The sequence below is a fragment of the Onychomys torridus genome, chromosome 3 (genome assembly GCF_903995425.1).
Source record: "Onychomys torridus chromosome 3, mOncTor1.1, whole genome shotgun sequence".
NCBI lineage: Eukaryota > Metazoa > Chordata > Mammalia > Rodentia > Cricetidae > Onychomys > Onychomys torridus.
In genome coordinates, this window is record NC_050445.1 from 111625291 (window position 1) to 111639691 (window position 14401).

The window sequence follows — 14401 nt, forward strand, 5'->3', positions numbered from 1 at the left end:
TGATCTACAAAGCGAGTTCTAGGAAAAAAAGCCAGGGCTTGTTTGGGCTCACAGTGTAGGGGTACGGGTTCATCATAGTGGGGAAGTCATGGTGGCAAGAGAGATTCCTGCTGTGCACAGCAGGAGTGTGAGGTGCCTGATCCCATCACAACCACAGTGTGCGTGTGTGTGTGTGTGTGTGTGTGTGTGTGTGTCTGTCTGTCTGTCTGTCTGTCTGTCTGTCTGTCTGTGTACGTATGTGTGCGTGCGTGTGCACATACCCCCCACATTAGTGCAGTTGCCCACAGAGGTCTGAAGACAATGTCAGGCTCCCCAGATCTGGAGTTACAGATGGTTGTGAGGCACCTGACATTGGTGCTGGGAACCATGCTCTGATCCTCTGGAAGAGCATCAAGTGTTGAATCATTTCTCCAACCCCTAATTTATGTTTTGTTTTTTGTTTTTGAGAACTATGTCACAAACTCACAATCCTGCCTCAGCCTTTAAAAATGCTGGGATTATAGAGTGTCCCACCATGCCTAACTCATTTTAATGTATTTTTTAACATTAAAAAAATATTTAGGGGCTGGAGAGATGGCTCAGTGGTTAAGAGCACCGACTACTCTTCCAGAGGTCCTGAGTTCAGTTCCCAGCAACCACATGGTGGCTCACAACCACTTGTAATGAGATCTGGTGCCCTCTTCTGGCCTGCAGGGACACATGCAGGCAGAACACTGTATACATAATAAACAAAATAAATCTTTTCTTAAAAAAAAGAAAGAACAATATTTAGATTTATTTGATTGAGTTATTTGCTCGAATATATGTATGTGCACCACATGCATGCTTGGTGTCTGTAAAGGTCAGAAGAGGTAATCAGACTCCCTGAAACTGGAGTTATGGATGGTTGTGAGCCACCATATCGGTGCTGGGAACCAAACCTGGTTCTTCTGCAAGAACAAGTGCTCATAACTGTTGAGCTAACTCTTCAAGTCAGCTGGAGACTCTCTCAGAGCCAGGTGTGGTGGCACGCCCTGTAGTTCTAACACTCATGGGACAGAGGAAGGAGGATCACTACAGGTTTGAGGTCAGCCTGTGCTACAGAGTAAAAGCATGTCTGAAAAATATCTTTCTCAACCAGGCATGGTGGCACATGCTTTTAATCCCAACACTAGGGAGGCAGAGGCAGGTGGATCTCTGAGAGTTTGAGGCCAGCCTGGCCTACAAAGTGAGTTTCAGGACAGCCAGAGCTACACAGAGAGACCCTGTATCTAGGGGGAAAATCTCTTTCAGGTGAATCACAACTCTGTGCTTAGCCATAGAGCTCTGGATATTCCCTTCTGCTAGGATTAGGAAAAACTCTGAGCTCGTGCACCCCTCTACAGAACTGTTGACTTTTTCTTCATCCAAATGAAGAGATGAAGATGTTTTCCCAGACTGAATGTGCCCTGGAGTGACAGACTGATGCTGACTGGACCTGAGCACTCAAACCTTGTATCTTCAGCACTCATGGTCCTGAGCATGCAGGTGAGAGCAGCCTCCGGCTTGCTTCAACAGGAGTGCAGCTGGCAGGTGCCTGGGCAGAGGCCAGAGTTCAAACGGACCAGCCAACCAGAGGCTCCTCAGCTCTCCTTAGGTGTTCTCATTTCCTGTGCTGTAGACCAATTTCTAAGTGGTCTTATTAAATAAGAACACGGAGTCAAATATAGGGGTGAAAGCCTTAGAGATCAGGGAAACAGTGAGAGCCACCAACCTTACCCCTTCAGCTCTGTGGCTGCCAAAAAGGAGTGACTTCCTATCTACCTGCGCCTTTATTGCCTTGCTGTTCTGCCTTCTCATTGGTTCTTAGCCCAGCTACCTCACTTCCTTGTCACTGCCTGTCTGTACAGACCTCCAGGTCTCTATGTTGGTACTGGGATTAAAGGCAGGTGTCACCACACTTGGCTGTTCCTTAGTGTGTCCTTGAACACACAGAGACTCTGCCTGCCATGTGACTTGATTAAGGGCGTGTGCTACCACAGCCTGACTTCCGTGTTTACCAGCTTGCTGTGTCCTCTGATCTCCAGGCAGACTTTATTAACATGCAAATAAAATGTCACCACACTATGCCCTTCAATGAAGAAGTCTACTCTGGTGCTTACACAACTAGCCATCTGAAGTCCTCCTGGTGAAGGACAGGCGTGTTCTGAGCAAGGAGTGAAGGACAAGGCCGATGCAGTCCTTGGCTCAGGAAATCCCACGAGCCTTTCTATTATTATTATTATTATTATTATTATTATTATTATCACTACATCTTATTCATTTGGCTGGAAGAGGGTGCATGCACGTTCATGCCATGGCCAATATGTCAGTCAAAAGACTGCTTGCAGGAGTTGGTTCTCCCTTTCCACCGTGTGGCTCCATGAGTTGAACTCAGGTTGTCAGGCTTGGCAGCAGGTGGCCTTAGGCACTGAACTGTCTCCCCAGTCCACATCAGGCACCTTTGATTACCGACCCCTTCTTCCCTTCCTTTGCCCTCTCCTTTCACATCAAGAGGACAATCATTTCCTTAAATGACTTCCTTCTTTTTTCTGCAGGCAAACCAGAGCCTCTGGTGTTCCACATTCCTCAGTCCTTTTTTGATGCCTTGCAACAGAGAATATCCATAGGAAGTGCAAAAAAGCGGCTCCCCAACTCCACCACAGGTGCAGAGTCTCCCTGGGAAGACCAGTGGCAATTGTGACCTTAAAGAACTATGTGTGGAAAAATCTACATGGGACTTTCAGGGTTAGCAAGTCTGGGCATGTTACCAGAGCATGAAACCTACAGTAATTAGCTCTTAGAACAGTGACCAACCCTCCAAAGGCAGATACTTTTTCCAGTAAGAGCAAATGGAAACATTCAGGAGATGTAAACTTTGTAAATGACTAGCAAAGACTGTTTGATACTTCTAGGTCTGGTGCAGTTTCCACAAAAACATCTGAAGCCCCAGGGGCCAAAACCTAAAGGGACATTAATAAATATGTCATCAATATGCAAATGGACCTGGGGTTCCACTCTCTCAGACATGATTGCTTATCAGCATCTTTGAGAGCATTTGTGTTAAACTGACAGAAGTCCAGAGGGGAGCTTTCCAAAAACTTGGGTCTGGGGGAAACACTTCCTACATTAAGATTATAATTCTGACAGGTGGTGGTGGTGGTGGTGCACACCTTAAATACCAGCACTCCAGGTAGAGGCAGGTGGATCTCTTGTGAGTTTGAGGCCAGCCTGGTCTACAAAGTGAGTTCCAGAACAGCCAGGGCTGTTATACAGAGAAACTGTCTGGAAAGACAAAATGATAAATAATAACAATAATATAAGTCCAACTTGGCATGGTGATGCACACACAACACACAGGAGGCAGAGGCAAGCTGATCTCTTGAGTTGAGGTTAGTCTGTTGTGCAGGACAGCCAGGGCTACACAGAGGAAACCCTGTCTCAAAAAAAACAGAACAAAACAAAAATAGTGTATAATTCCTTAGCAAATCCTCTTAGAATGAACCTCCACCAATAAGATTAGTGGGCCCTCTGTTGGAGCTGCTTTAATCCCACATGCAGGTGGTGGGTAGGCGGTCGCATAAGTCTTTAAAGGACTGATTTGATTGACACATTATGTCCCACCTTGTAAGATATTTTCAGAATGGAGTTCCATGCACATAGCTCTGCCAGACACAGGGACAATAGCACAGGGGTCTGGGTTCATCCTAGCTCTACAGAAAAGAAACACCTAAACAAGTTTCTAAGGTCTAAAAGTGAGCATGTTGAAGAAGCCTCAGAGACTTGTGTGGTGGAGATCCATATCATTGGGTTGGTCAGTACCTGCAGACTGTTAGACACTTGCAGACCAAGTAGAATTCAGAATGGGAGGAGAACGGCTGTACTGCGTGAGAGCGACACTGAGTAACAGGTACACTGAAGATGTTGCTGTCTGGTCCTGATGTTGGTCCCTTCCTTTTCACTGCAGCTTTTGTCCGGAAAGATGCCTTGCCACTGGGAACCTTTTCCAAATACACCTGGCATATCACTAACATTCTGCAAGTTAAACAAATTTTAGACACCCCAGAGGTAAGAGTTTATTCCTCAGGAGTCGTGTGTGTGTGTCTGTGTGTCTGTGTGTCTGTGTGTCTGTGTGTGTGTGCAGGTACATGTGCACATTTGTGGATGTGTGGGCTAGAAGTTCACATTAGGTGTCTTTTTTTTTTTTTTCCTTGTGTAGCAGCCCTGACCATCCTGGGGTGTTAGCTGTCTTTTTTTCCTCTTTCTTTCTTCTTTCCTTCCTTTCTTTATTTCTTTCAGATTTATTTATTATGTATACAATGTTCTGTCTGCATGTATGCCTGCAGGCCAGAAGAGGACACCAGATCTCATTACAGATGGTTGTGAGCCACCTTGTGGTTGTTGGGAATTGAACTCGGGACCTCTGGAAGAACAGCCAATCCTCTTAACCTCTGAGCCATCTGTCTAGCCCTCCTGCTCTCCCTTTTTCTTATTGGTTTTTCGAGACAGGGTTTCCTCTGTGCTGGGATTAAAGTTGTGTTCCACTACCACCTGGCAAGAGACATAGTCTTTCATTGACCTGTAGCTCAACCAATTCAGTCAGACTAGCTATCCAGCGAGCCCCAGGGATCCACCTGTCTCTCCCACCTTTGTTTTTGAATCAGTGTCTTTTTTTGTTTTTTAAGATTGATTGATTGATTGATTATGTATGCAGAAGAGGGTGCCGGATCTCATTACAGATGGTTGGGTGGCTGCTGGGAATTGAACTTAGGACCTCTGGAAGAGCAGTCAGTGCTTTTAACCTCTGAGCCATCTCTCCAGTCCGAATCAGTGTCTTTATTTGGCCTTGATGAGCTCACCAAATAGGTTAGGCTGGCTGGCTTGTGACCTCCAGGGTTCCACCTGTCTCTTGTGTCTTCGGCACTGAAGTTACAAACAAGTCTCCCCACACCTGGCTTTCTAGAGACAACTGAAATTAAGGTCCTCCTGCTTGCATACCAAGGACTGACTGAGCTATCTCCCCAGCTCTTGAAGTTCCTTTTTTCATTCTAAAGGACTGTTTGGACATAGTCTGTATAGCTCTGAGTCTAATTTTGGTAGATATCATGCTTTAGAAAGTCTGTGAGATGACTCCACAGGTAAAGGTTTAGTGACCTTAACTATGACTCCAGCACCATATAAAATGGGGAGGTGGTAACACTTTGAGTCCGAGCACTAAGATGGAGGCAGGAGGATCAGAAGTTCACAGTCATCCTCAACTGCTTATCAAGTTAGATGCCAGCCTCAGCTATATGAGACCCTGTATGAAAAACGAAACTACTACCTTTGGGGTCAAAAAGCAGATTTGGGGCCAGGCATGATGGTGCATGCCTTTAATCCAAGTACTCAGGAGTCAGAGGCCAGTGTGGTCTACATGGTGAGTTCCAGACCAGCCCAAGCTATCAAATAAAACTCTATCTCAAAAGTGGGGGGGCAGGATTTCCTTTATGAATTAATTCATGATATCCTGATATCTATGAAGACCCTAGACTTCACTAGAATGGATATTAATAATATTAGATGACATTTTATTTGTGAAATCACTGTGTATAATGTATTTAAGCTCTCTCCCCAAACTGTAATTTCACTTCTACCTATTACTTGCTGATTTAGTGTGTGTGTGTGTGTGTGTACGTGCATGTGCATGCAGAGGTCAGAAGATTGGTCCCTACCTCCTACCCTGTGGGTTCTGGGGTTGAATTCAGGTTGTCAGCCTTGCCAGGTACCATTACCACCAACTCAGCCATCTCACAGGCCCTACACTGTGCATTTTTATAGTTTGTTGAAGCAGATCTGAAATTTTGACAGATTTTTCCCTTCCAAAAGAAGTAAAATGTTTCAAAAAATTCAACATGGTGTGACTCTGATACCTGAAGGTTAATTTAGGAAGGCTTAGTAGCTCATACTCTCAGTCCCAGAACTTGGGAGGCAAAGACAGAAGTCTATAGTTCCCAGGGTACATCGTGAGACTGTCTCAAAACCAAACACAAAAGATGAGATGAGCGACAACAGAGCCTCACGGTGTCCAGAAGGAAGGCTCCGACGGCTGCAGGGCTTGCGTGAACCCTAGAAAAGCCCTAGACTAGAAGACACCTGAGAATGTTAAATCCAGCTTCTAGCCTAAAGCAACGGCATTCAGGGAGGCACCTCAGACCCCAAGGCCACATGAGGGGCAAGAGCTCTGCTGCCTGGGTTCCTGTTCCTGAGTGTCCTTTGCTATCTGGCCCATCCTCTGTCCACAGGACACTGAGATCTACTGTGTTTCCCCAAAGAAGTCACTGATTTGCTCAGGGTCACTCTCAAGTCAGGTAGCTGAACCCCAAGGACAGTGAAGTACCAGGATTCGAGATGAGTGGCGGCTGTCCACAGGCATTAGGAGCAGAATGCTGCCTGTGGCAAGGCAGAGGCCCGCCTGCCTGCCCTGCCGGCCTGCCCTGAGGGTGGGGGTCTGAGGGCTTCCGGCCACACAGGGTTTGCCGGCGGGTGTCCAGTGAGAGAGCCACAGGTGCTGGAAAGAAAGACACAGATGTGTTGGCAGGACGTCCTTGACAATACCAGAGGAGATGGTGTGATGATGGTTCAGTGGATTAGAGCACAAGGACTCAAGTTCAAATCCTCAGCACCCATGTTTAAAAAAAGAAAAGCTGGGTATGGCCACACAGGCCTGTAACCCCAGCACTGTAGGAAGTGGAAACAGGCTTTTGGGGCTTGATGGCCTCCAGCCCAGCTCCAGGGTCAAACCCTGTCCTGAGTTTCAGCATGATAGAGTAGAAAACCCTTCCTCCTCCTTCGCTCACTCTCTGTGTGCATATAAAGGCACAAATATCCATACACATATTCACATATACAACATTTATATACATGGGATACAAAAGAAACTTTATTGATTTGCTGCACTTAAAATGAAAAGAATATCATGGGGCTGAGAGATGGCTCAGAGGCTAAAAGCGCTGGTTGTGCTTCCAGAGGACCCACATGGCAGCTCACAAGTGCCATGTAACTAACTCCAGCTCCAGGGAATCTAACACTCTTCCTTCTGGTTTCCTCAGGTACCACATCATGGGAGGCATACACACACTGCCAGACCCCAAACAGCCTGGGGCTCCTCCCAGCTCTCCTCACCGCCCTACCCTACCAGGGGCTGGGCTGCCCTCACCCAGCTGCTCGATCCCACGTATCCACTTTGACTGCGCACCGTCTTGGTTCTGATCTTGGTTCTCTTCGTTTCCATGTGGTCTTTTGGTATTCTTGCACCCAACCAATCTCTTTTCTTCTCTTGCTTCCCATCCCCTCCTTCCATGGCCTGGTTCAGACTGGACCCTTACAGATAGCTCTGGCTGTTCTCATATCTACAATAAAACCCTTCTCCTCAATCATACATATGAGCAGTCATGTCCTTATTTTCATTGACACACATGTACATAATTAATAAGACTGATATTTTTAAAAGATAAAAAGAATCATAAGCAGGGCGGTGGTGGCGCACGCCTGTAATCCCAGCACTCAGGAGGCAGAGGCAGGCGGATCTTTGTGAGTTCAAGGCCAGCTAGAGGGAGATCCAGGAAAGGCGCAAAGCTACACAGAGAAACCCTGTCTCGAAAAACCAAAAAAAAAAGAATCATAAGAGATGCATGTATGTCAAGTTTTCTATGTATTTGTTTGTTATCTGTTTCTGTGTCCAGATGCCCCTGGAAATCACACGTAGCTTTATCCAGAACCGGGATGGGACTTACGAGCTGTTTAAATGCCCTAAAGTGGAAGTAGAGAGCATAGCAGAGACCTATGGCCGAATAGAGAAGCAGCCAGTGCTGAGACCTTTGGAGCTGAAAACCTTCCTCAAAGTTGGTAAGTGATTTTCAGAAGCATTTCCCCCGAGGGTCACTGGTTTTCAGTGCCATCAGAAGCTCTGGATCTCGTCCTTAATCAAAGCACATTCACTCATTTTGTAGGAACCTGAGAAAAGGCTTTTGTCTCTTTTGAGCTGGTGCTTTCTGAACAGCAGCTAGAATACATAAACCATGGACAGATCATGAAAGAAGCAGTGAACCCCCTGTAGACCTCCCTCCTCACAGCAGCATCACAGATATTTTCATGTAAACCTCCCCCTCTCCCTCCACCCCGACCCACCAGGGTCTCACTGTGGAGCCCTGGCTGGTCTGAAACTCAACATGTAGACTGAATGGAAAAAAGAAATGAAAAGGTAGGACATGATTGTCTCTAGGTATGGTGGAGAAGGTTTACTGTAGATAAAAGGGAGAGCACAGCCAGAGGTGAGGACATTTGGTAGAGTCCAGAGTGAACATGACTCTGAGCTCGGCCATAGCGGGGGAGCCAGGAGAGTAAAGGGTAGAGAATGGGCTGGGTGACCAAAATGGCTGGATTATATAGGGAAGAGCACCCTAGCCCTTGGGCTGGAGAAGTTTAGGGGAGGGGGTGGGTATGCCAGTCATACCCTGTATGTAGGTAGGAACTGAGAGATGCTGGGAAAACCTGGCAGACAGGTCCAATTTGATATGTTAAATAGGCACCCCAGCCATTTTTCCCAGGTTTGAGACCTAACATACCAGGCTGGCTTTGAACTCAAAGAGACCTGCCTGCCTCTTCCTCCCAGTGCTCAGATTAAAAATGTATGTGATAGCATGTCTGGCTAAACTCTTTATAGCAAACATGAACTGAAACATTCATACCTTAGCCATTTCCCCCTTGATCTTACACCACTCTCCATGTTTATACTCAATGTTAGTTTTCAATTTTTTCTTTACATTTATGTATCTGTGTTTATATGCATGTGTGTATACATCTGCCACAGCATGTATTTGGAGATTAGAGGAATCAGTTCTCTCCAGTATGTTCTGGGCATTGAACTCAAGTCATCTGGCTTAGTGGAAAGTACCTTTACCTGCTGAGCCATCTCGACACAAAAAGAATTTTCTTTTCTTTTGTTTTTTGTTTTTTGGTTTTTTGAGACAGGGTTTCTCTGTAGCTTTGGAGTCTGTCCTGGACTAGCTCTGTAGCCCAGGCTGGCCTGGAACTCAGAGATCCGCCTGGCTCTGCCTCCCGAGTGCTGGGATTACAGGTGAGCATCACTAACACCTGGCCAAAAAAGAAATTTTTATGTGTATGTATTTGTGGTTTTGTAAGTGTTTGCCATGTGTGGGTACCTATGGGTGCCAGAAAAGACACCTTTGAGCTGGAGTTACAGGTGGCTGTGATCCATCCAGTGTGGGTGCTGAGAACTAAATTTAGGCCTTCTGAAAGAACAATATACTCCAACTGCTGAGCCGTCTCTCCTGCCCCATAATACTAATTTTTCAAAAGCAATCTATAGCCTACATGTTTTATCACATGGAAATATTTGATCCTCTGGAGTTTATTCTTCTGTATGTTATTAATATGCCAGCCATCTTCTGTTTTCTTCCAGATGGTTATTGGTTGATGTTCAGTATTTAATATAAGAAACTTTTATGCTAGGCAGTGGTGGCACATGCCTTTAATCCCAGAACTGAGGAGACAGAGGCAGGTGGATCTCTGTGAGTTCAAGGCCAGCCTGGTCTCCAGAGTGAGTTCCAGGACAGCCAGGGATACACAGAGGAAACCCTATCTTTAACACCCCATCCCCCTCCCCAGCAAAAAAAAGAAAAAGAAATTTTTACTAAGCCAAGTGTGGTGGTGCTTGCTTTTTAATCCTGGCATTCAGATGGCAGAGGTAGGTAGATTACACAGCCATCTTTACAGACCCTGTGCAAAGTAAACATACTTGGTTGTGTTCTTGTTACTGGTGGGAAAGGCATTAGTCTGTGTAGACACTTAGGCACTACCACAGTCTTTGGCATAGTAGCAATTTGGACCTTGTGGAACTGGACAGACTGAATTCTGTCTTTGAACTTGGCCCTCTCTTGCTGGTTTCTCTTCTCGTCTGGCTCTGCTGTCGCTGTGGTTATTCTGAGTTATGTCATAAAGCCAGCAGTGGGGTTTTTTGCTTTGTTTTGTTTTTCATTTATTCTGTGTGCCTGGGGGGTGGGAGCCATCCATGTGCTACATGTTTATTTACTTATTTGGGGAGAGGAGTATGCATGTCACAGTGAGCATAGAGAGAGGGGTCAGGGGAAACTGGGGGAGTTGGTCCTCTCCTTCCAACATGAGGGTTCTAGGACATGAATCAGGTATCAGGCTTGTGGGCAAGTACCTTCACCCTTTAGCGACCTCGCTGGCCCTTGAGGCTGTTTAAATAGTTACAGCAGCAGCGCTGTCTCTTCCTTTGACTCCTCTAGTGCTTTCCCTTTTCTTTTTCTTCAGCCCCATGGAGGGTTTTTGTTCTTGCTTTTGTTACTTCCTTTACATTTACTATATTTGGGGTGGGATAGAGAGCACTACCAAACATAGAGGACAACTTGGCAAGAGTTTGTTCTCACCTTCTACCGTATGGGTCCTGGGTGATTGAACTCAGGTCCTCAGGCTCCCTGAAAAGTGCCCTTACCCACTAAGGCACCTTGTGGGCCCTGTTGTGTTTCTTTTGCAGTGCTCTTGTGACAGGGCCTCACTGTGTAACACTTGCTGTCCTGGAACTTGTTTATATAGGCCAGACTAGCCTCCAGCTCAGTGATCCACCTGTCTCTACCTCCAAAGAATACTCAGAGCAACGTTGTGGGCCACTAAACCCAGTCCAGTTCCTTACTTCAAGTTAAACAGGATAAACTATATCTGCACTGGAATTTTGGTAACATTGCTGGGCGATAGTGGCACACACTTTTAGTTCCAGCACTCAGGTGGCAGAGGTAGGTGAGTCTCCGTGAGTTCCAGGTCAGCCTGGTCTACAGAACTAGTTCCAGGACAGCCAGGGCTACACAGAAAAACCTTGTCTCAAAAAAAAAAAAAAAAAAGAATTTTGGTAACATATTGCCCTGACTTCACACAGAGAAACCCTGTCTCGGAAAAAATTAAAACAAAATAAAAAGTATTACAAAACTCAGACTCCCAGCATGTGGGTTTCCAGGTTCTTCTTCTTTTTACCCATCCTTATTGCTTTCTTCATGTAGACTTCACCTTCCTGAATGTTCTGCCATTGTTAGTCAGCTTTAATCGTGCTTTTCCACTGGCTACATGGGGTACAGGCGTGTGTGAGACTTTCAGAGGGCAGAGTGGGGCTGCTGCGTCTCTGCTTGGTACAAGTCCCACCTGGGCACAAATGCCAGGGGTGGGCTTCTTCCTGCCTTCCCACACAGCCACCATTGTGAATGAAAGGGCTGGTGACAGCCTCTTAGCCAGTGGGGCGCCCTCCTCCTACCACTCAGCACCCGTCTGCACTCACACACACACACACACACACACGCACGCACACACACACACGCACGCACACACGCACGCACACACGTGCGCACGCACGCACGCACGCACACGCGCACATACACGCGCACGCACGCGCACATACGCGCACACGCACACACACGCACGCACACACGCACGCGCGCACACACGCACATTCTTTCACTAGCACTTCAGTCACAGCAGATGGCAGCTGATGCTCAGAGCTCCGCAACCCCGTCTGCAGCCTCAGATTCTCCATGGAGTGGCTCCTTCCTGGCCAGTGAGAGGGAGCTGACAGTGACCGGAGGGCTCAGAAAGGCCACCTCCACGCAGTGTCTGTCAGGGGCTTGTGGAGCCGGAATGCTGAGAGGGAACGTGTACCTGTGTGTGCAGTACTGTTAGGGCCTCTCCTTCGTCTTCCATTTACAGAGGTTAAAATGTGCTGATGTGCTCAGCTGCCATCAGAAGTTCCCTTGGAGCTGGAGTTATACGGTGGTTGAGAGCCAGCCAACGTGGCCGCTAGGAAACAGGGCCAATAAAAACACAGCAAATACTTAACCACAGAACCACCTCTCCAGCCCCTATTTACATGGTTCTTGTTGTTTGTTTGAACTTTTTCTCCTGAAAGGCTTCCTGTTTTGTTTGCCTTCTACAGAGGGGACTTGAACTTGTAATCCACATGCCTCAGCCTCCCAAGAGCTGGGGTTACTGGCAATGCTTCTGCCCTGCTAAACTCTCCATCTTCATCTGACAAAAGAAGTCACTTCATTCCATATCCAGCTGTCAGTCTAGCCTGCAATACCAATTATACCTAAATTATAATTCTCTCTCTCTCTCTTTTTTCCCCAAGACAGGGTTTTTCTGTGTAGTCTTGGTGCCTGTCCTGGATCTCACTCTGTACACCAGGCTGGCCTTGAACTCACAGAGATCCTCCTGGCTCTGCCTCCCAAGTGCTGGGATTAAAGGTGTGCTGGGCCTCCACACCCTGCTTTTTTTTTTTCTTTTTCTTTTTCTTTTTTTTTTTTTTTGAGGCAAGATTTTTTTGTGTAAATTTGGCTGTCCTGGAACCCACTATGTAGACCAGGCTGGCCTCAAAGTCAGATCCACCTGCCTCTTTCTCCCAAGGGCTAGAATTAAAAGCTACCACCACCTAGCCCCAAATTATTCTTCATTTTTTTTTTTTTTTTGTTACAGTGTGTCTCTGTGCATGCATGCGTAAAATTAGAGGAGTTGTACATGTGCCCCAGCTTGTATATGGAGCTCAGAGGACAACTTTGGAGCTGGGTCTTCCCATCCAATTTATGTAGGTCCAGGGGATTGAACTCAGGGTGCCAGGTTTGTGCCCCAAGTACCTTTACACCGAACCATCTTGCCAGTCCAGACCTAGAATTACTATATACTACACAGTGAGTATGAAGACATCCTGGCTCCGTAACACCCTGTCTCAAAAACAAACCAAAAAACAAAGAAAGAATAGTCCTTATGAAAGTCAGGTGGACCCATACTAATTAGTCTCCCTTTTTTCCCTCTGTAGGTAACACTTCCCCAGATCAGAAGGAGCCAACACCCTTTATTATTGAGTGGATCCCAGACATCCTTCCACAATCCAAGATTGGTGAGCTTCGAATCAAGTTTGAGTATGGTCACCACCGGAATGGACATGTGGCTGACTACCAAGACCCAAGGCCACCCCTGGACCAGCCTTTGGAGCTGGCCTCTCTGACCACTGTCACTTTCCCTTGAGGCAAATCGTGTTATTTTGCGGAGTTTGCACATCCCCACCCCTGACCACTGTAAAGTCTAGTAGCACTTAATACGGCCTGCTAATAAACTGCACTTGGCGAAGGTGCAGCAGCCCAGAGCATCCATGTGGGTTCTGTAGGAGAACTCTTGTACACAGCCTTGTTGGCACTGCTGTGTAGTCTTCATTGTAAACTAGGCACTTATTTCTGACCAAGGCCAGGTCATTAGTGTTCTCATGGAGTCACCTGCAGCTCCAATTTTCTGTAGTTCTCAAAGAAGTTGGCAGCTCGGGAACTTAGCAGTATGAAAAGACAATGATGCCCTGGGCAGAGCAGAAGAATCTGCCTGAGCTCCAGTTCTCTGTCCTGATGGCAAATAAAGTAGTGTCACTAGTTTCCAAACGGTGCCATTATTGTCGTTATTTTACAGTTGGGAACCTTTGGGTGGATTTACTTTATAGTCACACAGGGAAAAATGGCCAGTGCCAAGAGATCAGCAACACTTAATTCGCTTTTTTTCTTCAAATTTCTGAGCAGCTGTGCACTCAAGAGACAGATGTAGGCCAATCTCTGTGATTTTGAGGCCCACCTGGTCTACATAATGAGTCCCAGTACAGCCAGGGCTACATAGTGAGAACCTGTTTCCAAAAACCAAAAAAGGGCAGCTGATAAAATTCAAAACCTAGTTCTGGGTTCACTCACCACAGAATGGAGGTGGTGGAGGAAGTGGGAACTTCCCTTCTAGAAGAGGAGGAAATATTTCCTACACACCTGCCCTGACTTGTGTTTACACCTTAGATATTCTAGTTGTCTCTTTGAGTCTTCATCTTTCTCTGGAGTGCAGACCTTGCTCCTTCTGCAAAGTTAACCAGCTGCACTGAAGCTACAGATCTGGCTCTACACAGTTTCGTTTCCTTTACTTCTGTGTATACTTTCTACTTCAAAGACCACATTGGTTTGATATGAAGGGTTTTTCCCTCTCATGTTTTGCCTATGTGTGTGTATGAGCACCACGTGGTGCCTAGTGCCCTGGGTGATCAGAAGAGGTTGTTAAAGTACCTACAACTGGAATTAGACATGGTCAGGAGCCATCACATAGGTGCTAAGAACCCGGATCCTCTGAAGGGCAGCCAGTACTCAACTGCTGAATCATGCCTCCAGCCCCTCAATAGGAATGTACTATAATTCACTGTGTCTTTGAACAGTTGGGAGCCAAAAGTAGACCTGATAGCTCTCTTCCAACTATAAATGACAAACCCTGCTCCAACTGTCTTGGGAAGAAAAAAGAAAAAAACAGGAACTGTTTATATGGAGATAAG

The 14401-nt window shown here is 46.5% G+C and overlaps 1 protein-coding gene across 11 annotated transcripts in view; it reads left to right on the plus strand.

The window, feature by feature from the left end:
• The window catches only part of C3H2orf42 (chromosome 3 C2orf42 homolog), a 42044-nt gene extending 28556 nt beyond the window's left edge, over positions 1–13488 (plus strand). For all 11 annotated transcript variants that reach the window (XM_036181107.1, XM_036181112.1, XM_036181105.1 and 8 more), the window contains 4 exons: positions 2556–2663; positions 3965–4065; positions 7719–7881; positions 12875–13488. In XM_036181107.1, coding sequence (XP_036037000.1) covers positions 2556–2663; positions 3965–4065; positions 7719–7881; positions 12875–13083 — 581 coding nt within the window. In that variant the 3' untranslated portion in view covers positions 13084–13488. The remainder of the gene's footprint in view (positions 1–2555; positions 2664–3964; positions 4066–7718; positions 7882–12874) is intronic.
• The last annotated feature ends 913 nt before the right edge of the window (positions 13489–14401 follow it).